Here is a 24,036-nt window from a genome sequence, read left to right on the forward strand (position 1 = left end):
AATAATATATAGGGGATGTGATTTACTATTTCCTTAAATAAAATTACGGAATTTCCTAAAGTGGCTAAAGTATATATGACAATTAATGATTTTGAATAATAAAGATTTAATAAAAATGAAGGTATCTTATATCATATTTGTATAATTTTAAACTATTAAAATAAATTATACAACCATATTAACCATATAATAAAAAAGAAATTTTTTCTTTATATGTTATATTTTCAATTTTTAAAAACGAGTATAAACTACCAAAACTGTTAAAAGTCTCACATTCAAATTTTGTGATCCATGATTAATTTTTTTGTTAGGACATGATACAAATGATTAAAAAATCATATAAGTCGAAAGTTTCATTTAATAAGTATTAAAAATAAAGATATATATATATATATATATATCATTTTAAATTAAATTATATGCCATATAAAAATGCATAAATATCTTAATTTTGATATTTAATTTGGACAAAGTTTTTTGATGAAAAATTTGAAAAAATATTATAAATTACTTAAACTATTAATCCTATAGTGAAAATTTTGTTATTAGTAATTTATTTTTTTTTGCTATAACAAATACAAAAAAACATATGAGTAGAAAGTATCATTTAATAAATATTAATATTAAAATATACTATATATATATATATGTTACTATCACTTAAATTTAATTATATACCATATCAAATAGAAAAAAATATTTTTTAGATTAATAAACTTTTATTTATATCTTCGCACCAATTTAATTATATAAGTAATAGTTAGTGACTTTTTAATTATTAAATATATATTTATTATTTCATAATATGTTAGAAACATATAATATATAAAATAATATATATATAACGTTCATCCCGCGCAAGGCGCGGGTCTTAACCTAGTCTTTATTTATTTCTCAGACATGGATAATACCAAAAACAAGTGATTCATTAGCCACATTGGTTGGTGATTCTTATCATCTTACAAATCATAATCCGGTTTTTGCTTGTACAAAGGGTCATGATTCATGCTTATCAACCACACAATCTAGTGTCCCCTTTTGATAAAAACAATCTCTCTTTGTTATTCATTAGAGAAATATGCAAATAATATGTGGATAAGTATGATTCATGACCACAGAACAACATCTGTAGTTTTTGATACATCATTTGGAAATGACTTTCTTGTCTCCTTCGCAATCAGACTCTCAAAGCTAAAAGATTATTATGTGTGGAGGAAATAAAGAAAAACCAACAAAGAAACAAAAACTGGAGATGGAGAAAGCTGGGAGCTTTGATTTATGGGTGTAATCTGCATCATTATTAAATACTGCCTGCAAAGCCATGTGAAGCTACTCTACAAGAGCAACATTTATATTGTCTTTGATACATCATCATCTTCTATCAACCCTGAAGAGAGGGTGCAGAACATTGAAAAGAGGGAAATGAATCAAAATGGCTAAATACCCTCGCCAAAGAAGCTTACTTTACACAAAAACCAGACCAGGCCAGACTTTAAATTTCATTTGAATACCCCACCACCCCTTCTTAGAACCAAACAAAAGATCATTATGGAAACTGAAAAACATAAAGTCTTTGCTAATTGATTGTGCCTTTTACTTACTAGTTGGATTGACCAGAAGAGACTGCTACGGTTGTTGTAGTTGCATCTGGAGATGCTTTGCTGCCCTCGTCCAAGCGGACAACCTGCGCAAAACTTTTTGACATGTTCTTGATGAACTCTGTCTGCAATGCAGCAGAAGCGGGCTTATGTTCGTTTTCTCCTCCTCCTGCAGATGGTAAGTTTGGCTGTCTTCTTGCCTTCCGTTCTTGGATTATTTTCTCCCTCTCTTCATAAAACCCAAAATCATCCAAGATTGAAGTCTCAGCATCGTAGTTCTTGAAAATCTTCAGCATCTCTATGCCTTGTTCCAGTTTCACCTGTAGTTTTTTTATTTAAATGATGTATCTTATGAACACGAAAGCTTGAGAGGCTTTTGCTACTTACTTCTTGAGTGTCTCGACTATTAGTCACGGGCTTATTGTCATTGTTCTCCAATATAATGTGGCGGAACTGGCTGTTTGGAACATCTTTGATGATGTGCCACTTCACTGGGAACTGTCCATTCCACTTGTCTTGTTGCCAGTAATCAACGCTCTTCTCAAAATCCACAGGTCCAATCATCTCCGCAACTCCACAGAACTGAGAGCTCGCGTTTACCTGCAGTTACAACCCCGTAAGCAAATCTGCAGAGAGAATACAAATGTAGTAGACACACAGCAGAAGGATTAGAGACTCGTACAGAGAACAGAAGAAACACTGGGCAAGCTTCTTTCTCCTCCTTGGCCTCACGGTAAGCAGCATCAAGCTTTTTGTTGCCATTAGGAGTGCTAGCCCATACATTGTATTTGATGCTCTTGTGTACGTTGTCTTCACTGTAGGACTTGATTATGAAGAGCTTAGCTTCACTGTAGTCAGTGACAAACTCAGGATTATTGTTGTTGTTGGATTCCTCTTTGGGACTGTCTTTGTTATGTTTCTTACTATCAGCAGAAGAATCAAGCTCCTCTGAGACCTGAGTCTTGGGCTTTAAAGCCCTTGGTCCTCGGTTCTGCTCGTTGAGGATATCATAGTTGCCATTATAACCGCCACCAAGGGATGGATCAGTAACTCTTCCACGCCCTCGAGTGCTGTCAACGCCAATCCAGCTTTGGTTTCCCATACCCACATAAGAGTTTAGTCTACTTCCATAGTTAGAGCCTTGGCCACGACCGTAGAATGGTCTCTGTCTTTGTGACCCCTGACAAATGAAAGAAAAGGATCCACTTTCAACATCCATGCATTAGATAAAGAGTAACTAAAGAAGTTAACGAACCATGGGAATGTTGTGGCCATATGATCCAAAAGAACCGAGTGGCTGAGGAGACAAAGCCGGCGAAAAAGAAGAAGAATGTCTGTGCATATCAGAAGGCTTGGACCAATCCGACCATATCCCCCCGTCAAAACCTTGCTGCCACTCAGGAAAACCAAGGTTCGTCTGGTTTCCATTAAACGGTCCAATAGGGTGAGGTTGGTAGGACGGTCTTGTCATGTTATCACCTTGTTGGTCAACAGCGACAAGGCTGGTGAGCTCTGGCTGAGTTGGGGAAGATATATACTGCATGCTTGGAGGAACCACCTGCTGGTAATAAGGCGATGCCCCTGAAAACGGAAACTGCTGTGGGGAATACAACTGCGCCTCAGAAGGTAAGGGAGTTGCAGCAGGGGAATATGGTCCGTATGGCATCTGAGGGTTGTATCCGTATCCTGTTTGGTAGACCATAGAAGCATTCTCATTGAAGCCAACCTAATTTTTATCAGAGAGAAGATGAATAATTTGGAAAGTTTTTAAAGAAGAAATCTTAAAAGATAAGTTTATATTACACACAGGAGAGTTGATGTCCAGTCCTTCAACATTGACATATGAAGAATACTCGTCCCATTCGCCTGTGGGAGTTTCATACCCTGGCTCCACAACATACAAAGGATTCACCATTAGTCATGAGCAAAAGAAGATTCAGGATCTGATAAGAGAAGCAAAAAGAAAGAGGGTAGATGAATCAGAAACAAACCTCTATAGTAAAAGCCTTGTGCTTGAGGGGAGAGGATGCTGCTAGGCAAGTGTCCAGCAAAGTCACCTGATAAACCATAAGGTGCAGAGAGTGGAGCAACTTTGGCTGGATGAACTACAACTGCAGGCTCCTGGGAGGACTTATTAAAAGAGGCTGATGTCTCGTTGTTTGCCGCAACAGACTGCAATAAAATAAAATAAACAGATTCAGAGATTTAAAACTTATGAATCTTCATTACAATTGATATATAACAGAAGAGGCCACAAGATATCAACTACCTGCTCCTTCATGATGTCCAGATTAACAGGCTGCTCCTCTGTGCTCATTCATAACCAGTAAAACTCAAATAAGTCGGTGGAATTATTCATAAACAAGATGGGCAAACAAAAGCAGATCCCTAGATGCAATTACTCAAAAGAACAAAACAGAGCAAGCTTTCAAGCTAAGATAGAAAGAGTCTTGATCCAAGATCTTAGCAAAAGGAGATAAAGTTACACACTTCCACTACCACAAACAAACAAAAACAAAAACAAAAAAAAGGAAAGCTCGTATTTCTAATTCCAAACCAAATCACCACAGATCACACAACAAAAACTTGAAAAGGAAAGGCAGAGAGAGATCAAACGTAAAGGAATCAACTTTAAGACAGGAATCTGAAACGATTTTAAGGATAATTGAGAAGATGATGACGTGATTGATACCTGAAGTAATAAGAAGATCTGTGGCGTGAGATGGAGGAGTCGTTGCCATGAAATCAGATCGAAAGGCCCGAGGAGGAGGAGAATAAGGATCTGATTCAAAACCAAAACAATTAAAAAAAAAAAAAAAAAACAGAGTCCGTCTTTATATGTAGGCAAAGAACAGAGGAGATCTTTCCATATATATAAAGTAGATAAACTGTAACTTTTTTTTCAACTTTTTTGTTGTAATGACTAATGATGCAAGCAAAGTTAAAACCTTTACCTTATTTAATCTCTGTTTTTATAAAAAAGGCAAAGTCTTTACCACAAGTGCATCATATTGGTGCTTCTTCCACTCCTCTCCTTTCCTTCGTTGTAAATGGAAACTACTATGATTTATTGAGAGATTGCTCCCTTGGGGACTCCGAGAATCTTTATAATATTCTTTATTTAATTATAAAAAAAAAAACTATAGATCCAATCTCTGGATGTTCTGCATTTCTATAAAGCTGTCGTGTGTAAACTTTCTATTACAATTACTCTGTTTTTCTTGCTCTGTTTCCTTCAACAACTAAACATTTACAATGTGGTTTTAAAAAGAATCGGCTATACAGAAGATGAAGATGAAGGTGGCTTCTTGGATGTAGAGATAGTATCCGTCAGCTCACGACCACTGGTCTCGAACGGGAAGAGACAAACGCAGATTCCTGAGACAAACATCACTACCTCGAAGAGAAGAACAGCCACAGTCTGATGGCATCCGTGAACCAACCCCACGGCTACTAGTGGACATAGCACTCCTCCTATTCTCCCCACAGAGCTAGCCACTCCTACTCCGGTCGTTCTTACCGCCGTGGGATATATCTCCGGTGCGTAGATGTAAACCACCGCGAAGGCTGCGGAGACGCAGACACGGCCGCCGAAGAGAAGAGCTGTGGTTATGGCTGGTGGTTGGTGAGTTAACAGAGGAAGAAGGAAGATGCAGCAGAGGAATAGCGTTGATGACATTGTCACTTTGCGTCCAAGCCTGTCCACCATTGCTGCTGATATTAGTAGCCCTGGAAACTCTGATCAAGAATCAAAAGGATTAGACCTCTTAGAACCGCACTAACCGGAGTTAACCAAAGTTTCAAACCGAAGTAACCAAAAATTTAAACCGAAGTAACCGAACTAACCAAAATTACCCGTATTTAACCGACTTCACCCAAATTTTAAACCGAAATATAATCGAAACCAAAAACTTCGGTTAGTTTAGGTTAAAATTTTATTAATTCGAACTATCAGAATACCGAACCTAACTTTTTGACGGTTCAATTCATGGAGATTTTAGTTGAACCGAACTACCCGATTTGAATTACCCGAACTACCCGAACCTGCAGGCCTAAGTCATGAGGTATATTGATGTGTACCTGCAAAACTGGCGATGAAAACGTCTTTGTAGTTAACATCGTTTGAAGAATGTTGCAACACTTCTCCTGTTGGATGGCAGCTGTTTTGGGAATTGTTCAGCTCGGTGGTGAGAAGGACAACGCCGTAGTAAGCAAAGGCGTTTCCAAAGAATACAACCCATAGTAGGAGAGTCCGTTTGATTAGCTCCGGAGATAGAAGAGTTAGCAAAATAAAGTTCTGTCCGTTGTTGTCAGCTACTACTATATTAGATTCTTCTTCAGGCTTGAGGAGATGAGTGTTTTCTGTTGGAAGGCTTTTATTCTTCTCTTCAATCTCTGAGCGGAGAACACCTTTAGGTAAGTGGGTTCCGTTCATTCTCGCAATCTTCTGGAGTATGGATTGAGCTTCAGCTTTCCGGCCTTGGAGGATTAAGTACCGAGGAGACTCAGGCGTCCACCTATAGAAGACAAGAAGCAGCGATGAAGGTACGGAAGAGAGTGCGAGCAGCCACCTCCAACCTAAGCTTGGCATGATTAGCTGCAAGAGATTGTCATGGCGTCAAGATTATGATGAAGAAAGGGAGCAAAGAAAGTCATGAGTTGTGTAGTGTACCCAAGCGAGTGAAGCCTCGAAGATGGTTCCAACGGTCCAGAAAGCTGAGAAAACAATCATCCAAGTCCCTCGGTTTGGCGCAGGGATGAATTCGAGATACCAGGAGACGAGAACAGGACCTCCTCCCAGTCCCAGACCAACAAGACAGCGGAGAACGATCAGGGACATGTAGTTTGGTGCAAATGAGCTCAAGAAACCAGCTAGGAAAGTCACCACAGCAGTTATTATAAACCCTTTCCTGAAGAAAGATCAAAATCACATGAGACCACAATGAGTCAAGGCCCATTATAAACATTGACAAGGAATCAAATGTTAAGAAGCCGTCATAGACTAAACATACAACTCCAGAGATCATTCAATTCAAGAGTTACAATGAATCATAATGAACAAACCGAACAATCTAACACTCTTCCAAGAAGCTTTGAGGTAAGTTACCTGCGGCCATGTTTGTCAGCAACAATGCCCCAAGAGTAAGCTCCAATGAGCATACCAGCAAAAACGACGCTAGTTATCAAGCTCTCCTCACGTGCAGAGAGGTTCCACAGCGACTGAACAGCAGGTCCAACGAAAGAGAGGAGCATCATCTCCATAGCCTCAGCAACCCAAGCCATTCCAGCGTAAGCAAGAACGTAGAGTTGAAACTTGCCAAATCCAATCCCCACAAGTGCTTCATCCACTGTGAAACTAGGGTTCCCTTCTTCCATCTCAAAACCTGTAACAAGAGAACATTTTTTAACCTAATTTCGTCAAAAGATCAAAGAATCAATAAACCCACATCATCATTCACGGATTACAGTGTTAGATTACTTGGGGAAACGGAATCAAATCAAAAAGGTATGAACTTTGGGAAAGGAAATCAAAATCTGGGTACTTACGACGGAAGAAACAGAGAGAGAGAGAGAGAGAGAGAGAGCGAACCTCAACGACGTTGAGCTTGAAGCAAATGCAGATCCTTTCCTCCACGTTTTTCAGGAGAGTGGAAGAAGATACAGCAAATTGTTAAAGAATTCAAGAAGTCGTTAAGGGACGAGGTTGGAGCATGAACACGTGAAAGTTTCAATCTTTGACGCGCCTTTGAGCCTCCGTTTGATGATGATGATCTTCTTTACCGGACTTTTTTATTGGGCTTTTTACATTAGCCCAAATTTATAGGCCTATATTATTAGGCCCGTTTATACTTTTCTGCTATAAAAAATTGTGAGCAAAAGTGAGAATCTTTTTTTGTATAAGCTAAATAATTGAGCAATTAGTGGACCCGACTCCTCGTGAACTAGGCGAAAGCGAAACATATGACAAAAGTGGTCACCTTTTGTGTGGTTGGTTATATATTAGATTGAGCCTTTGAGGTATTGGCAAAAACAAAGAATTGATTTATCAAACCTTCAGCGAAATAATATATATTTATTCTTATATCATGATTAAATTAAAAATCAAGTATGATGAGAACATCTCTAATGTATGAATGGAAAAAAATGATATACATAATTTTATATTTGAAATAATTATGCTCTTTGTTCTGTTTTTGGAGTTAAACATAAAATAAGACTGAAAAATATTGTACTCTAAATTTTAGTTTGGAGTTTAAAGTTGAGTGAGATTATGAATAGATACAGAATGGGCTAAAGTGATTGAATATTATACCCCACCAGCCAATTATTGCTTAGATTTATATATTATGCCAAAAGAAATTTAAATTATATAGGGATCGAGACATTCTACCACCACTTGATGCTTCAAAGAGCCTCCTCGAACATGACTATTCCTCACTTCCCATTCCATCTTGTTCAAAATTGTTTTGTACAAACTCAGAAATACTGTTTTATGTTAGAATATCCATTTCATTTTCAGATTATCTGATTTTCTATGCACACATGAAAAAATAAACTGGATTTTCACACATACAAAATCCACACATTAATTATGTACTCAATTTCCAGCAGATGATGGACTGTAATATATATATATATATATATATATATATATATATATGAACGACCATGTAAATTTTGTTAAATTCGTCAGGGTGATATAGATGGAGCTACTCTAAAAAAATCTAACTGCTAATAAACCAAAACCAAGTCGTGGAAAAAAAAAAGTCGTGGTTTAAGTTCAAATAATTCAACTGAAATTATAAAATGTGATTTAAACATTTAGTTATTTTTCAGCTTCAGGTAAGCTTATTGGTCAACCAGGAATACAAGATACCACTTGAAATTAAAAATTGGGTGAATCAAACATAGGTATAATCTCAAGATAAAAAGCATCTGATGAGCTCATTCTCTACAATGATGAGAGCATTATATTAAAATTATCTTAATTTTGTGGCAAAGACTTAGAGACTAGAAGACAAACAAAAGTGGACCAGATATGTGTGGTTTAGATTATAGATAATGGCTCCCATCGGTACAACTTAAGGGATGATGAATCAGGGGCGGAAGCAGATATTTTTTTTGTTGGGGGCATGAGTAAAATTAGTTGATGGATTAGAAGTATATTTGATCAAAACAATGGGGGCATATTGAATTTATTGAAAGATTTACATGGAATTTTAAAAAATTGTTGGGGGCAAATGCCCCCTTCTCACACAATGTGGCTCTGCCACTGATGATGATGCATGCTACTTTGGTCTTTCCTTTTGGAAGTTTAATGATTATTAATTTACCATTAAAAGAAAATAAAGTGTCCATCACTATGATTTATTTCCCCATTTATACTCTTAATATTCGTTTTTCTATCACATAATCCATATTGTTTAGAAACTAACAACATATCTATTCATAGCGACATTTTAATGATAGGTTAATAGACTTTAAAACATACGCAAAGAATCATTCGTATTGACTATTTTTGATCAAGTGATATACATAATTAATATAAAAGTGAAGTTGACATTTACAAACACCCCACCCAGTTTCCTTGTTCTATTAGAGAACTCCAATATCTTGAGAAAGAAGTTGAGTTGAATTTGTTAATGAGGTGTTATTTACCAATTACAAACGTAAGGTACATCTCATCTCTATGTATACACACATACATAAATAACCTTCAATTGTTGCAATACAAGAAATAATTAAATACCAACAGAAATTAAATACATATATTCACCATAAGAGCCGCATTTATTGGAAAAATACTGCTTAATATTGACCACAGATTTTTCTTCATAATAATTTGTTGAATCAATAAAAAAATCTGTTAGTTCAGCATCAAAATTAATTAAGTTAAGTACGGATGATTAAGAAAAGGCTAAAAAAAAAGAAAAAAAGCGTGTGGCAAGCCGCACAACCACTTGGCTCCAACGTGGGAGATGAACAAACGGTTTCAATTAGTACGTGACTTACACGTGAGTCAGTAGCGTGTGGTATAAGAAAAGATGTCCAAGAGAGGGGGAGACCAATCAAGGAAAGACAACAGTACACTTCACTACTCTTCCTCGATGCCCATTCGTTAGCCTCCCTAGCCAAATCCTCCTTTCTTTCTTTAACCAATCTCTTCTTCGCTCTAGCTTCCTGATTTGGATAAATCTTCATACCTCTTCTTCCTCTTTCGAAGTAATGCGTTTTCTATAATTTTCCCACATAAAGTTTCAATCTTTTTGTTTTTTTGAAAAAAAGAAGAAGAAAGTTTCGATCTTTCCGCTTCTGTTGTTACATTTGGTGATTCTCGAGTGGATCATTCCTCGAAAGCGTTGAGCTTTTTTTACTTAGGCAAGAGTTACACAACAACAACAAAAAGTAGAAGACTTTATCATCTTGCCAGGTCCGTTTCTGTTCCTCTGTCCTTTGGTAATAATAATTGCTTTCGGTTTTGTACTGCTTGTTACTCATTCTTTAATCTCATGTTTCGTCGTTGCCTTGTGTTGCATAACTTGAATCTGTAAATTAACCACATTTAAGTGTTGTTGTTCCTTTCTAAATTTGTAAATCTGGTTAGTCTCTTTCCAAGATTAGTACGTTTAAAACACAAAAGTCATGTGCTTTGGTTACTCCAATCCGCACAGTAGTTTTAGTTCTTCAGAAACATGTAACCCATTGCTATGTTTGCTTGGATGATTCTGTATGCCTTGCTCTGGAAGTTAACTATACAAACTGACTCAATCCTTTTGTCACTAACATCGTTATTGATCACAGCATTGTTATGCTAATGGCAGATCTTGCCAAGAGAGACCATCTTGATTTGGTGTAAGAAACCCATTTTGATCCAAGGAATCATGAACAGTCATAGGCTTGTTGTGTCAACGGCACAAGAGGAATGCAACAAAGGAATTCAAAAAGCTTGCTCGTCTTCTCTCTCTCCAGCCTTTAACTTTCTGAATGTCCAGCCAGAAACCACCAGCAAATCTCCTTTCATACGGTCACAATCTCCGGATTGGCCAAAGAATAGTACGTTTTCACGGTCGTCAACCTTCTGCACAAACCTCTACTCCTCATCTTCTTCAGCCAATGAGACTCAGAAACATTTGGGAAACAGTCTTCCTTTCCTCCCTGATCCCTCTGCTTCTGCTTCTGGTGTGGAGTCTGCAAGATCTCCATCTGTCTTCAGTGAGGATTTGGGTAATCCGTTTGATGGAGACAACAACTCCTCGCTTGTCAAAGATTTCTTTAATCTCTCCGCGGATGCTTGTTCCAATGGAGGTGGTTATCATGATCTTGACTGTTCCAACGACACCTTATCAGATCAGCTGGAGCTGCAGTTCCTGTCTGATGAACTTGAGCTGGCCATCACAGACCGAGCTGAAACTCCAAGGCTTGATGTAAGTTATTTTTACTCTGTCCATCTCTTATGAGTTTGCTATTATGATAACATTTCTCCTAAATGACTTGTTGATACATATAGAGAATGTGTGAAGAGTGATTTTTTTTCCTTTTAACACTTAGCTTTTGGTTGAATCAGGAGATCTATGAAAAGCCAATGGCTTCGCCAAATCCAGTGACTGTGCTGAGTCCAAGCCAAAGATGCGATGCTGGAGCAATGTGCATTGACCCAGTTTCATCTCTCCCTTCTCCAAGATCCTCAGCAGCAGCCAATCACAAGCCGAGAATGAGATGGACCCCTGAGCTCCACGAAAGTTTTTTGAAGTCAGTGAACAAACTTGAAGGGCCTGAAAGTGAGTTTTAGGCTTTGTTTTCTTTTTAACCTTCTGCTGATAACACTTAACCTGTGTTGCTTTAAAACATGTAGAGGCCACTCCAAAGGCTGTTCTGAAGCTTATGAATGTTGAGGGCTTGACGATCTACCATGTAAAAAGCCACTTGCAGGTACTAAAATTAGTTTGCGTCTGACCAGTTTCACAAGTTCATAATACAAATGTAGCTCAATTATCTCTGAAAATTGCAGAAGTATAGACTAGCAAAGTATATGCCAGAGAAAAAAGAAGGTAAAGCTTCCAACTTGATGTTGTAATCACACAGATTCTCTGTTCCTTCTTTGTGTATTAACTTTTGTTTATTCCACAGAGAAAAAGAATGTTAACTCAGAGGAAAAGAAACTCGCTATGAGCAACAGTGAAGCTGATGAGAAGAAGAAAGGGTAAGGCATTGTGCTTCTTGCTTGGTTTCTGAATCCCCAAACATGTGATCTTTAAAGTGACGCTCTCCTTCCATGGACAGGGCAATACAATTAACTGAAGCTCTGCGTATGCAGATGGAAGTTCAAAAGCAACTGCATGAACAACTCGAGGTAACACCGGTTACACTTTAGTTCAGCAAAAGAAAGATTCAAGATTTGTAAGCTGATCAACTTTCAGGTGCAACGGGTGCTTCAGCTACGAATAGAAGAGCATGCTAAATACTTGGAGAAGATGCTTGAAGAACAACGCAAAGCCGGAAGGCTATTTTCTTCTTCTTCTTCTTCTCAGACTTTGTTATCACCTAGTGATGATGAGACTAGACCAGACTCTCAAAACATGTCCAAGACCGAAGCATCTCTGCCTCAGCCTTCATCATCTGCAAAGAACATAGCTTCTGAAACCGAAGACGATCAATGTGAGTCCCCTCAGAAACGCCGCAGGCTTGAGAACAATACTGAACCTCAAGACTCTGAGAGGTAGCAGGTCTCTTCAAGTATGTATATATATGGTCTGGCTTTTTGTGTTGTTTGGTGGAGAGGATCTTGGTGGTGGTCACTCAAAAATAGATGTTTGTAATGTAGATCTTTGTCGGACACGTGTAAACTTATTTAAGTATCTTTGAGGATGTTCCCTTCGATTTGCTTGCTGATTCCAAGTCGTTTAAGGACCCTTTCAGTTCAATTAATGACAAAACATAGCTAACTGAAGAAGCGCTCTCTTAAGTATGGTTTGCATCAAGATGAGGACTTTCAAATTATAAACTCAATACCATAATTTGAATAAATTTAAAATTCCTTTTTAAGAGAAAACAAGGAGACAGGACCTTCGCTTTCACTCCCCCGAGAATAAGGGTTTCGTTTCTCTTCCGGATTTTGTTGTCGTCTCCTGTTCTCCGACTCAACGCTTCGACTCAGCTCAGGTAAATCTCTCATTGCGCTTCCAAGCAGTAAACAACACAATGGGGTTTGTGTTCTTAAGTTGTCTGTTAGAAAAGGTGCTTGCTTTAAGCTTCTTTGTCACAGTGTATGCATGTTTGAAGTTAAAAAAAGGATCGATTTTTCTTCATTGTAACGTTTAAAGTTTCGTTTTTTTCTTCTTCTTTTCTCTGTTTATCCATGAACATGAAACGATCTGAGTCATTATGAGATCAAGTTAGGGAAGCTGCAATGTGAGAATCAAGAAAATGCTTCCAAGTCTGATTCACTCTCTGTGTTTTCTTTTTTGTAGTAGGATATATACCTTAATGGACATTCATGAGCATGGAGTTTGTGTGGACAAGAAGAAACAACGGGTTAAATGTAATTACTGTGGGAAAGAAGTCCAGGGCTTCTCGCGTCTGAAATTTCACTTGGGTGGTGTAAGTGGAGATGTAACTCTCTGTGAACAAGTCACATTTAATGTTAGAGAGGCTTTTCGAAGTATGGTTATGAAGCAAAAACTTAGTTCTGCTGCTGCTAAGGCTAAGAGAGTGCATAAGCGTGGAAGAATAGACATTTCATCCAGCAAAAGTGGTTCTCCTGAGGAAGGGACTACAAGTGTGGAGGCTAATAATGCCCTGGTGTCAAAAACAGCTGTAATGTTTATGAAGCAAAAGCTTAGTTCTACTGCTGCTGAGACTCAGAGAGTTGTTGGGAAAGTTCAAATGGGTAATGGTCTTAATAAGCGTGGAAGATTAGAAATTTCATCCACCAAAAGTGTTTCTCCTGAGAAGAGGACTACAAGTGTGGAGGCTAATAATGCACTGGTGTCAAACACAGCTGTAATGTTTATGAAGCAAAAGCTTAGTTCTACTGCTGCTGCTGCTGAGACTAGGAGAGTTGTTGGGAACGTCCAAATGGGTAATGGTCTTAGTAAGCGTGGAAGATTAGAAATTTCATCCACCAAAAGTGTTTCTCCTGAGAAGAGGACTACAAGTGTGGAGGCTTCTAATAAACATGATGTGAATTTTCAGTCTAACAACGCACAGAAGTGCATAGCTCGGTTCTTTTATGAAAATGGTTTCGACTTTTCAGCTGTGGATTCCCCAGGCTTCCGAGAAATGATGTCTGTAAGTGGTGGTAGTGGTGATATTCCTGGCTCTCATGATTTAGATGGATGGATGCTTCAAGAAGCAGTGAAGGAAGTGCAAGAGCATGTGAAGAAGATCAAAGATTCATGGGCGGTCACAGGTTGCAGCATCTTGCTTGATGCTTGGGTTGACCACAAAGGCCATGATCTGGTTACTTTCGTCGCAGATTCACCAGCTGGTCCGGTGTACCTGAAGTCCTTTGATGTTTCTGATATTAAAAGTAATGCCAATGACTTACTATCACTGGTGGATGGAGTTGCTGAGGAAGTTGGAGTGCATAACGTTGTTCAAATCGTTGCATGCTCAACCTCTGGCTGGGTTGGTGAATTAGGCAAGTCTTTTGCGTCTAATAATATGTTCTGGTCCGTGAGTATATCCCACTGCTTTGAGCTTATGCTGGTGGAGATTGAGAAAATGGATTCCTTTGGAGGCATACTTGACAAGGTCAATAACATTACGGAGTTCCTTCACAACAACCCCTTGGCTTGGGAGCTTTTCAAAGATCCTAGTCATGGAAAAGACATGAAGATCTCCTCCTCCTCCTCTGAGTTTGAGTTTGTGACGCCTTATCTCACTCTAGAGAATGTTCTCAAGGCGAAGAACAACTTGGCAGCCATGTTTGCTTCATCCGACTGGAACAAAGAAGGCACATCAATATCCAAATTTGTCAAGGATCCGTCCTTTTGGGAATCTGTTGAGAGGCTTGTGAAGTCCACATCTCCTCTGATCCGCGGTCTATGCTTGTTTTCTACTGCCAACAATCAGCATATTGGATATATCTATGACACTATGGATGGCATAAAGGAGAGTATAGCGAAGGAACTCAGTAAAGAGGAACGATGTTACAAGCCGGTGTGGGATGTGATTGATGATGTATGGAACAAGCATCTCCACAGTCCTCTTCATGTAACTGGTTACTTTCTGAACCCGGCTGCCTTCTACTCAACTGACTTCAGTTCTGATCCAGAAGTTACCACCGGTTTTGTCTCATCTTTGGTTCATATGGTAAAAGAATGCCACGTCCAAGCTAAAATTTCCACACAGCTTAAAATGTACACACTCGGTCAAGGTTGCTTTGATGAGGCCAGTCAAGCTGCTCAAATCACTGACATTGCTCCAGGTGTGTATGAACTTCTTGACATTCAACATTCTTGTGTTGTTGAATAGGTGAAGCTAATGGGTTTTGTCATTATTTTGAGTCTCTGTGTTGCAGCTGAGTGGTGGGCTCAAAAGGCGAGCCAGCATCCAGAACTGCAGAGTTTTGCCATTAAGATTCTGAGCCAGACGTGTGAAGGTGCTTCAAGGTACAAACTGAAGAGAAGCATAGCAGAGAGGCTGCTGCTCACTAGAGGAATGAGCCGTTCTGAGAAAAAGCATATGGAAGAGTTTGCCTTTGTTCATTACAATCTCCATCTACAACGCTTCAAAGCTACAAACTAAGTGAAGAGTTTTTGTGCTGCAAGACTTTTGTATGGACTGACCCGTTCAGCTTATTTTGTGAATGTGCAGATTCTAGTTCTTTAGTCTGTATATTCATTCAGGGAATGTAAGTATCAAACTTCTGATGCTGTAAGTTAAATTGCGTAGTGGGACGTTTGGGTTTTGAGCCTTGACTTGGTTGTTTTGTGGTAACTAATTTGAGATTACATATGAATTAATCTGTTAACACATCTTTGTCTCTGCTTGGATCTCTCAAGTGTGAGACTCAGTAATGTTTCTGATACGTATGAGGCCTTACGTCCTCCGATCCTGTTCCACTACAGGCGCAGGGCCCAGAAGTGAAGAGGCACGAGCACTATTTGGCCCATCAGGTGTTGGTACTTGGGGGTAGTAGTTCTAGAAGGATAAGGAATAACGGTTGCTGTGATGAGTCACCAGACATGGCACGTGATGGCTAGGTCACAGGGGATGCATGATCGCGAGCAGCCAGTAGTATAAGAGAGAGAGTATGACGTTAGGAAAAGGTATCCATTGTATTGATCAGTAGTTCATGAAGGAGAGGTGTACTCCTAAGAAAAACTCTTGTACTTATCGCTTTTGATCAATAAAAATACCATTTCTTCCTTAAAATTCGTGTTCTTTTACAAGTTCGTTACCTAAAGCGTAACAAATTGGTATCAGAGCCTTCGAATCTGGGGAATATGGCACCAAAAAAACCGGAAACCGACCCTACTTTGGAGCAGTTACAGGACCAGATGAGTCGAATCTCACTCTTGGAGAAGGAGATGACTCGTTTGGGACCGATGGAGCAGACGATGAACGTGATACAGCAGCATATCTCAGTCATGTTCAGTCGTTGGGAGGTGGAACATAAGGAGAAAGAGACGGCGATGCTCAAACAGAAGGAGCTCGAGAAGGGGAAGGCTCATCAAACGGCTGGATCTTCTTCGGAACCTCCGTTTGGTAGCAGAGGAGAGTCGGAGGGTGATAGAAGGAGCCAGATGATGTCACCTACACCGATTCCTGGACGAGATGAGGGTTTCATGGGTCGTGGGTTTTATGGTCAACACTCGCGTCATCACGACGATTCCAACACATGGCGACACCCAGCGTTCATACGTCGTATGGAGTTACCTACGTTCGATGGCGAGGAGGCGGAGAGTTGGATACTGCGCGTGGAGGAGTATTTTGAGCTCGGGGAGCTGACGGATGAGGAAAAGTTGCGATTGGTGCGCATGAGTTTCACCGGCGACGCTCTTCTCTGGTACCGTTGGGAACGTGACCGAAACCCATTTCGCAACTGGGCCCAGTTGAAGTTTAGGGTTTTGGAGCAGTACTCTACGCTGACCGACGTATCGACCGGCGAGCGCCTCTTGTCTCTACGACAGGAAGGAACCGTCCGGGAGTTTAACCGGGATTTCATAAGCTTGGCTTCTAACGCACCAGAGATTGCAGACCCAGTGTTAGAAATGGCGTATTCCAATGGGTTGCAACCGAAGATTCGAGCAGGGGCGCGGATGTTCGATCCTCGGAATCTTCGCGAGATGATGAAGAGAGCTAAACAAGTAGAGGAGTGGTCCGGTGAGGAGACGTCGACAACGATCCGACCTCCTAAACCCTCTTCCGGTAACCAACAAGGCGCAGGGAAGTCCACTAATGCGGGTCAGGCCCAGGCCCAATTTACTGTTAAGCCCAAAACCCAAAACACACCTAACCCTAATCCGCAAAGAGGGGGTGGCGCTAGAGGTCCGACAAACCACGGGAGATTGAAACCACCGTTCCGACGATTGACTTCGGCGGAGGTAGAGAAATGGAAGGCGGAAGGGCTGTGTTTCAAGTGTGACGAGAAATTCCATCCGAATCACCCATGTCAGCAAGCACAACTCACGGTGTTGTTACTTCATCCCAATGGGGTAGAAGAGGAGCTGATAGACGAACCGTGCGAGTTGCTGGAGAACGCTGAGGAAGTGATTGCAATGATGGCGCAGGTCTCGCTGAACTCAGTGGTAGGGTTGGCTTCTCCTCGCACCATGAAACTTCGAGGCTCTATAGCGGGAGCAGAGGTGGTGGTGCTGATCGACAGCGGTGCTACTCATAACTTTATCTCAGAGCAGCTGGTTCGTAAATTACAGTTACCAACGAGCACGACAGCTCAATATGGAGTGTTGGTGGCGGGGGGAGTGAAGGTGCAAGGGAAGGGGATGATTGAGAAGGTCGAGCTGCAGCTAGGCTCCTGCAACATTTCTACAAGCTTCTTACCCTTGGAACTTGGCGTGGCCGATGTGATTCTCGGGGTACAGTGGCTTGATACGTTGGGAGAAATGCGTGTCAATTGGAAGACGCAAGTGATGCGTATTTGGCAGGACGAGGCTTGGGTGGTTCTTCAGGGTGATATGAGCTTACATTCCTCAAAGGTGTCGCTTAAATCTCTCTGGAAGGCAATGGGTCGAGATGGAGAAGGAGTCATTGTCGAGTATGGAGGTATTCAGAGGGAGGAAGCCTCGTTAACGGTGACTACTCAAGGAGGATGGGAGGGGATCTTACAACAGTTTGAAGGGGTCTTTGCGGAACCCACTGAGCTGCCTCCATCACGAGGGAAGGAACATGGGATTACGCTGGAGGAAGGGTCAAAACCGGTCAGTGTAAGGCCCTTTCGGTACCCGCAGATACAAAAAGCGGAGATCGAGAGACAAATAGCTTCTATGCTCGCTGCGGGGATCATTCAAGAGAGTGGAAGTCCGTTCTCAAGTCCGGTGTTGTTGGTGCGCAAGAAGGACGGTAGTTGGAGGTTCTGTGTCGATTATAGGGCGCTCAACAGAGTTACGGTACCGGATAAGTTCCCTATACCCATGATCGACCAGCTGTTAGACGAGTTACACGGAGCTCGAGTCTTTTCTAAGTTGGACTTACGGTCGGGGTATCATCAGATATTGGTGAAGAAGGAAGACGTTCCAAAGACGGCATTTCGAACCCACGATGGACATTATGAGTTCAAGGTAATGCCATTTGGACTGTCAAACGCTCCTGCCACCTTTCAGTCGCTGATGAACCAGATTTTCCGTCCTTATCTCCGTCGCTTCGTACTAGTGTTTTTCGACGACATACTAGTATACAGCCGCACCAAGGAGGAACATGAGGGGCATTTAAAAACGGTTCTGCAAATTTTGGAGGATCAGAAGCTGTATGCGAACTTCAAAAAGTGTCAGTTTGGGAGTTCTCAAGTCGAGTATTTGGGTCATGTCATCTCTGGTAAGGGCGTAGCAGTAGATGGTGAGAAGATTAAGGCAATGCTGCAGTGGCCGGAGCCTAAAAGTGTCAAGGCTTTGAGAGGATTCTTGGGTCTTACGGGATACTACCGTAAGTTTGTCAGAGATTATGGCAGTATTGCGAGACCGTTGACATCGCTGCTCAGGAAGGATCAGTTTCTGTGGTGCAAGGAGGCTACTGTTGCTTTCACGGCCTTGCAGAAAGCCATGACTACGGTGCCAGTGTTAGCAATGCCGAACTTCGAGCTTCCGTTCATTGTGGAGTCCGACGCGTCGGGATTTGGGCTCGGTGCGGTTCTGATGCAGAATCACCAACCCATAGCTTTCTTCAGCCAAGCCCTCACGGAGAGACAACGCCACAAATCCATTTATGAAAGGGAGCTGATGGCGATTGTATTTGCAGTGCAGAAGTGGAGGCACTATTTGCTAGGGAGGAGGTTCATTGTTCGAACAGACCAGAAGAGTTTGAGGTTCTTAATGGAGCAACGGGAGGTTAACCTTGAGTATCAGAAATGGCTGACTAAACTACTGGGGTTCGATTTCGAGATCGTTTATAAGCCAGGATTAGACAACAAGGCGGCAGACGCACTCTCGAGACAGATGGAGGTTAAAGAGTTATATGCAGTATCAGTTACAACAGCCTTGCAGCTAGAAGAGATTGCGTGTGAGGTAGATAAGGACCCCATTTTGCTGAAACTACGCTCAGAAGTCAGTAAGGACGCAACAAAACACCCGGATTACTCAGTTGTGCAGGGGCGCCTCTTACGACAAGGGAAGTTGGTTATACCCAAAACGTCTCCGTTGATTGGGGTGATTATGTCGGAGTATCATGATGGGAAATTAGGAGGGCATGGGGGGGTTCTTAAAACACAGAGGAGGATTGGCGAACTATTCTATTGGGAGGGCATGATGACAGATATACGGAGGTTTGTTGCGGCTTGTCAGGTTTGCCAGCGTCAGAAATATTCAACACTGTCACCTGGGGGCTTACTACAACCGCTGCCGATACCGGAGAAGGTTTGGGAGGATGTGTCTATGGATTTCGTGGAGGGATTACCACGCTCAAGGGGATTGAATACAGTCATGGTAGTGGTTGATCGTCTGACAAAATTCAGCCACTTTGTGGGTCTCAGTCATCCGTTCTCCGCAACCGATGTGGCACTGGTGTTCATACAGGAGATAGTAAAGCTCCACGGGTTCCCACGTACCATTGTGTCTGACAGGGACAAGGTTTTCACGAGCGCATTTTGGAGGGAGTTATTTCGCTTGTCAGGAACAAAACTGTGTTTCAGCACAGCTTACCACCCACAGTCGGATGGTCAGACAGAGGTCACAAACCGTGGTATGGAGACGTATCTGCGTTGCTTCGCTAGTGAGAAACCTAAGACGTGGGCGACGTATTTGGCATGGGCTGAGTTGAGCTATAACTCTGCTTATCATTCCACGTTGAAGATGACACCATTTCGAGCTTTGTATGGACGTGACCCGCCGTCGTTAATCAAATATGAGAACGGGTCCACCTCCAACGCCGAGTTAGAAGTTCAACTACAAGACAGAGATGCAGCTTTAAGATTGCTTTGTGAGAATCTACACCGCGCTCAGCAGCTGATGAAAGAGCGGGCTGATAAAAGTAGGCGTGAGGTTGAGTTTCAGCTGGGAGATTGGGTTTATGTGAAACTGCGACCGTACAGACAGAAGACACTTGCGAGACGGTTGAATGAGAAGCTTTCTGCTCGATTCTATGGGCCGTTTGAGATTGTCGAGAGGATTGGAAAGGTGGCGTACAGACTGAAGTTACCGGCGGAAGCCAAAATTCACCCCACATTCCATGTGTCACAATTGAAGCAGGCCGTTGGTGATACACAGGAGACTCTGCCTTTACCACCACAGTTGAACAGAGAAGGTGAACTTGTGGTTGAGCCAGAGGGAGTGTTAGCAACTCGAGATAATGCTGGTAACGGTCAGAAGGAGGTGCTGATTAAGTGGAAAGGGTTACCGGATCATGAGAGTTCATGGGAGTGGGTTCAGGCGTTCAAAAAGAGGTTTCCGCGCTTCGACCTTGAGGACAAGGTCAATTTCGTTGGCGATGGTATTGATACGTATGAGGCCTTACGTCCTCCGATCCTGTTCCACTACAGGCGCAGGGCCCAGAAGTGAAGAGGCACGAGCACTATTTGGCCCATTATGTGTTGGTACTTGGGGGTAGTAGTTCTAGAAGGATAAGGAATAACGGTTGCTGTGATGAGTGTACCAGACATGGCACGTGATGGCTAGGTCACAGGGGATGCATGATCGCGAGCAGCCAGTAGTATAAGAGAGAGAGTATGACGTTAGGAAAAGGTATCCATTGTATTGATCAGTAGTTCATGAAGGAGAGGTGTACTCCTAAGAAAAACTCTTGTACTTATCGCTTTTGATCAATAAAAATACCATTTCTTCCTTAAAATTCGTGTTCTTTTACAAGTTCGTTACCTAAAACGTAACAGTTTCCACAGACTGTGCAGTGTGTGGAGATGAGTCTATGCATGACGCTTCCTTCTTCAATCTTCATCTTCCTTGTGACTTTATTCCACAAATGTATCATATAACTCCCTTTGTTCATCTCTTGTACCGTCTTCTCCACCCACTTTGCTTCTCTTGTAGTTGCCGGTTTCTTGAAAAGACTTGGGATCTTAAGCCAGTTCACTGGATAGAAAGCATCTGGTGGAAAGATCGTTAGATTGTACTCAGGCTTGTGTCCTCCTAACCTTTTGAGTAACTCTAGAGACTAGGTAAGGACTGTTGTATCCCCATCTGTCACCGTCGAAAGTTGTGGAGTACTCTTGCAAGAACTCACGCATAAGAGGGTGGTGGAGGTCAAAGACCATCACTGCATTGTTTAGCCTGGTCCATCTCTTGGTTCTAGGATGCAAACTCTGTGCACCTATTGCGTTTCTTAGTCCAGTCATGGAGTTGAGGAAGATGATGTCTGTGTCTAGATAGATTCCTCCGTACTTGTAGAGCACCGCGAGTCTTGTGAGATCAGAGAGGTTCATGTAGAGAGGGATGGAGCCAGGATCCATCTTACCGCTCTTTAGCTTCTTAAGCCAAGCTTCTGCTGGAGTGTTCTTGACGAGGAACGGGATGTCTAGTGTCACAGCAACGAGGTTGAAGCCTTGGTCAAGCAAGGGCCTAAGGATGGTGGATCCTCTTGGTGAGTCTAAGGAGTTGGATAAAATCACCAAGCAAGCACCAGGGTTGGTGGTGAAGAGGGTGTCAACAGCTAACATCTCTCTTGGTCCAAAGGACTTTGCTGGTGATAGCCAAACCATGAAGAACTGAGCTGAGCAGTTCTTGTTGTACAACTCCAATACTCTTCCGTGGAATCTCTTGCTCTTGGTTGTTGACTTTAGTATCTCCAGCTCTGGTAGCTTTCTCCTGAACCAGCTGATTCTCTCGCTCTTGGTGGCTTTAGGAGGAGGTACCAACGGATCTGACTCCTCTTTTTCTAGTTGATCAAGGACCACAACCGAGACAATGCTCCTACTAGTAGTACTCCTGGTTCTAGGAAGAAGCACGTTTTGTTTGAACGGTGGTTTTATTCTAGGAAGATGCAAGTTTTGTTTGAACGGTGGTTTATTATCATCAGAGAGAGTAGATGATGTTGGAGCTTTCATGTAGAGGAGATTCAACAAAGCAAGGATCACCAACATCGCTAACTTTTTTGATCTCATCTTTAATCTTTTTGAAGAAGACTATTGTTAGCTTTACGTCAGACAAAACAAGAGTTTATAACGTTGTAGCTGTATATTAGGTGGTTAATTTAGTTTATATAGAAAGTTGTATGTTAATTAGTAAACGGAGTAAGATTCCAGCTGTAATTGCCGCCTTTGAAAATTAATCACATTGAACACGTTGTTCTGGTTTAGGACCACACCGACAAACCAAAGGTCCTGGTAGAAGTAGGAGTTATAACTGTCTTAGGACACAAGTAAGTTTTATCTCCTGAGACATGTTTAAAGGGATTTTGGAAATTTTACTTTTCAGTGACTACAATTTTTCTCAAATAGGAAAAACCCTACGTCCCTCTAACAATAATAGAGAAAAGGAAAATAGATGTTTCCTTTTTCTTCATATATATTTGTATACTATTTTGTTTGAAGTTGGTTAAAACTTGTCTGTTTCTAGCCTTAATCTATCTATCATACTATCACGCAACACATATATGGGCATGATCAACACATTTATGGGCATGATCAACACATATATATATATTTTTTATTTTTTTTGGGTGTAAGATCAAATACATATATTCCATTTTCTATAGGCTCTAGCTACAATATGAAATATAAATATTCTTATAAATGTTGTTAGGTCAATCATACGTGGGAGTTTGGTTGTCATACAGATAACATTTGATTCGACTAATTGTGGAATATGCAGAAGATGTGCATACCACTTACTTGTAGGACTACCATTAGGGGTGTTCAATCCGGATATCGGTTCGGTTTCGGTTCGGTTTTTTTCGGTTTTCGGTATTTCGGTTAGTAAAATATATCTACCATTCTAAATCCATATTTACTTCGGTTCGGTTCGGTTTATATACCGCCGGTTTTCGGTTTATTCGGCTTTATACCAAAAAACATAATTATTTTGTTTGAGATCATATTATATAAATTTTAGAGTCATATTGTCAACACAGTCATTTATTAAAAATATATTACATGTTTAAATAAATGAACAAAAAATTTAAAATGCTTCTACCATCAAATAAAATAATCAAATCTATAACTAAAATCAAAGTTTGAAATTTTGAAAATAAAAATATGAAACAAAACAGAAACATGAAAGAAAATTTTTTCCACTCTTCCATATTTAGTGTTCATTAAAGTCATGCTTTTTCAATTGAAAATTTTCCATTAATTATTGTCCATCAAATTTATAATCTTCATATTAATTTAGTGAAGACTAAAATTAATCAAAAAGATCAAAAAAGACTTAGAAAATAAGATGTCTGAATTGCGATGTATTATTATTTAGTTATAGTTCAAGTGTTTTACAAATTAAAGTTTTTTATTACTATAAAATCCTACTATATAAAAGGGACTAAATTCAAGGCTTTTGAGACTATCCACCTCAGCCAAAATATTCTCATCCAAAAAGAATTAAAAATAAATGTCATTTAGAAAATAATTAACTAACATACAACTTTTGATATTTCTAGAAATTTCAAATTTGTAACTGCTAATTTATTAATAGAATCATATATCTATATTGAATTATGTTCTATTTTTAATCATTAGACTTCAAGGGTAAATAAATTATTAATTTATAATATATATAGTTTATAACTTTATATTGTAGTTATAAATAAAGAGAAAATAATCGGGAAGGGTGGAGAAGCTCATGTAAAATTATGTGATTAAAATGGTGAGTATGATGAA

General features: G+C 40.5%; 4 protein-coding genes and 1 pseudogene across 9 annotated transcripts; 2 read left to right on the forward strand and 3 right to left on the reverse strand.

The window, feature by feature from the left end:
- Nucleotides 1–1,057: 1,057 nt before the first annotated feature.
- LOC103849736 (YTH domain-containing protein ECT1) lies at nucleotides 1,058–4,695 on the reverse strand. 4 transcript variants are annotated; one of them, XM_033280412.1, is made up of 9 exons: nucleotides 4,291–4,491; nucleotides 3,865–3,905; nucleotides 3,590–3,770; nucleotides 3,406–3,482; nucleotides 2,854–3,324; nucleotides 2,281–2,778; nucleotides 1,986–2,198; nucleotides 1,602–1,918; nucleotides 1,058–1,311 (listed from the first exon to the last, which is right to left on the reverse strand). In XM_033280412.1, coding segments are annotated over exons 1-9 (1,848 nt in total). In that variant the 5' UTR covers nucleotides 4,340–4,491; the 3' UTR covers nucleotides 1,058–1,310. The 4 variants fall into 4 exon arrangements, with proteins under 4 accessions (XP_033136303.1, XP_033136300.1, XP_033136296.1 ...); XM_033280409.1 differs by having other exon boundaries at nucleotides 1,076–1,387; XM_033280405.1 differs by adding an exon at nucleotides 4,553–4,695 and having other exon boundaries at nucleotides 1,254–1,918; nucleotides 4,291–4,380.
- Nucleotides 4,696–4,728: 33 nt separating this feature from the next.
- On the reverse strand, nucleotides 4,729–9,429 carry LOC103849735 (organic cation/carnitine transporter 7). Its single transcript, XM_009126456.3, has 5 exons — nucleotides 7,189–9,429; nucleotides 6,706–6,982; nucleotides 6,271–6,508; nucleotides 5,679–6,195; nucleotides 4,729–5,336 (listed from the first exon to the last, which is right to left on the reverse strand). The coding sequence occupies exons 2-5, from the start codon at nucleotides 6,972–6,974 to the stop codon at nucleotides 4,876–4,878; spliced, it is 1,485 nt and encodes a 494-aa protein (XP_009124704.1). The 5' UTR covers nucleotides 6,975–6,982; nucleotides 7,189–9,429; the 3' UTR covers nucleotides 4,729–4,875.
- Nucleotides 9,430–9,750: 321 nt separating this feature from the next.
- On the forward strand, nucleotides 9,751–12,446 carry LOC103849734 (myb family transcription factor PHL6). 2 transcript variants are annotated; one of them, XM_009126454.3, is made up of 8 exons: nucleotides 9,751–10,029; nucleotides 10,401–11,023; nucleotides 11,164–11,377; nucleotides 11,452–11,528; nucleotides 11,608–11,647; nucleotides 11,727–11,799; nucleotides 11,880–11,949; nucleotides 12,017–12,446. In XM_009126454.3, exons 2-8 carry the CDS (start codon nucleotides 10,481–10,483, stop codon nucleotides 12,317–12,319), a joined length of 1,320 nt encoding a protein of 439 aa, XP_009124702.1. In that variant the 5' UTR covers nucleotides 9,751–10,029; nucleotides 10,401–10,480; the 3' UTR covers nucleotides 12,320–12,446. The 2 variants fall into 2 exon arrangements, with proteins under 2 accessions (XP_009124702.1, XP_009124703.1); XM_009126455.3 differs by having other exon boundaries at nucleotides 10,421–11,023.
- A 3-nt stretch (nucleotides 12,447–12,449) lies between these two features.
- Nucleotides 12,450–15,586, forward strand: LOC103849733. 2 transcript variants are annotated; one of them, XM_033280402.1, is made up of 3 exons: nucleotides 12,450–12,758; nucleotides 13,067–15,027; nucleotides 15,121–15,586. In XM_033280402.1, the coding sequence occupies exons 2-3, from the start codon at nucleotides 13,083–13,085 to the stop codon at nucleotides 15,345–15,347; spliced, it is 2,172 nt and encodes a 723-aa protein (XP_033136293.1). In that variant the 5' UTR covers nucleotides 12,450–12,758; nucleotides 13,067–13,082; the 3' UTR covers nucleotides 15,348–15,586. The 2 variants fall into 2 exon arrangements, with proteins under 2 accessions (XP_033136293.1, XP_033136292.1); XM_033280401.1 differs by having other exon boundaries at nucleotides 12,450–15,027.
- A 5,467-nt stretch (nucleotides 15,587–21,053) lies between these two features.
- On the reverse strand, nucleotides 21,054–23,190 carry LOC103849732 (annotated as a pseudogene).
- Between the last annotated feature and the right edge of the window lie 846 nt (nucleotides 23,191–24,036).

This window comes from Brassica rapa, chromosome A01, assembly GCF_000309985.2.
Source record: "Brassica rapa cultivar Chiifu-401-42 chromosome A01, CAAS_Brap_v3.01, whole genome shotgun sequence".
Classification (NCBI taxonomy): domain Eukaryota; kingdom Viridiplantae; phylum Streptophyta; class Magnoliopsida; order Brassicales; family Brassicaceae; genus Brassica; species Brassica rapa.

Coding starts and splice junctions, on each gene's coding strand:
- LOC103849734 (XM_009126454.3), top strand. CDS start 10,481: ATGAACAGTCATAGGCTTGTTGTGTCAACGGCACAAGAGGAATGCAAC. Junction 11,648..11,726: donor TATGCCAGAGAAAAAAGAAG/GTAAAGCTTCCA, acceptor TTTATTCCACAG/AGAAAAAGAATGTTAACTCA. Junction 11,800..11,879: donor GCTGATGAGAAGAAGAAAGG/GTAAGGCATTGT, acceptor TTCCATGGACAG/GGCAATACAATTAACTGAAG.
- LOC103849733 (XM_033280401.1), top strand. CDS start 13,023: ATGCTTCCAAGTCTGATTCACTCTCTGTGTTTTCTTTTTTGTAGTAGG. Junction 15,028..15,120: donor AATCACTGACATTGCTCCAG/GTGTGTATGAAC, acceptor TCTGTGTTGCAG/CTGAGTGGTGGGCTCAAAAG.
- LOC103849736 (XM_033280412.1), bottom strand. CDS start 4,339: ATGGCAACGACTCCTCCATCTCACGCCACAGATCTTCTTATTACTTCA. Junction 3,906..4,290: donor AGATCTTCTTATTACTTCAG/GTATCAATCACG, acceptor GAATGAGCACAG/AGGAGCAGCCTGTTAATCTG. Junction 1,919..1,985: donor ATAGTCGAGACACTCAAGAA/GTAAGTAGCAAA, acceptor AAAAAACTACAG/GTGAAACTGGAACAAGGCAT.
- LOC103849735 (XM_009126456.3), bottom strand. CDS start 6,974: ATGGAAGAAGGGAACCCTAGTTTCACAGTGGATGAAGCACTTGTGGGG. Junction 6,509..6,705: donor GCTGACAAACATGGCCGCAG/GTAACTTACCTC, acceptor ATCTTTCTTCAG/GAAAGGGTTTATAATAACTG. Junction 5,337..5,678: donor TTTCATCGCCAGTTTTGCAG/GTACACATCAAT, acceptor ATTCTTGATCAG/AGTTTCCAGGGCTACTAATA.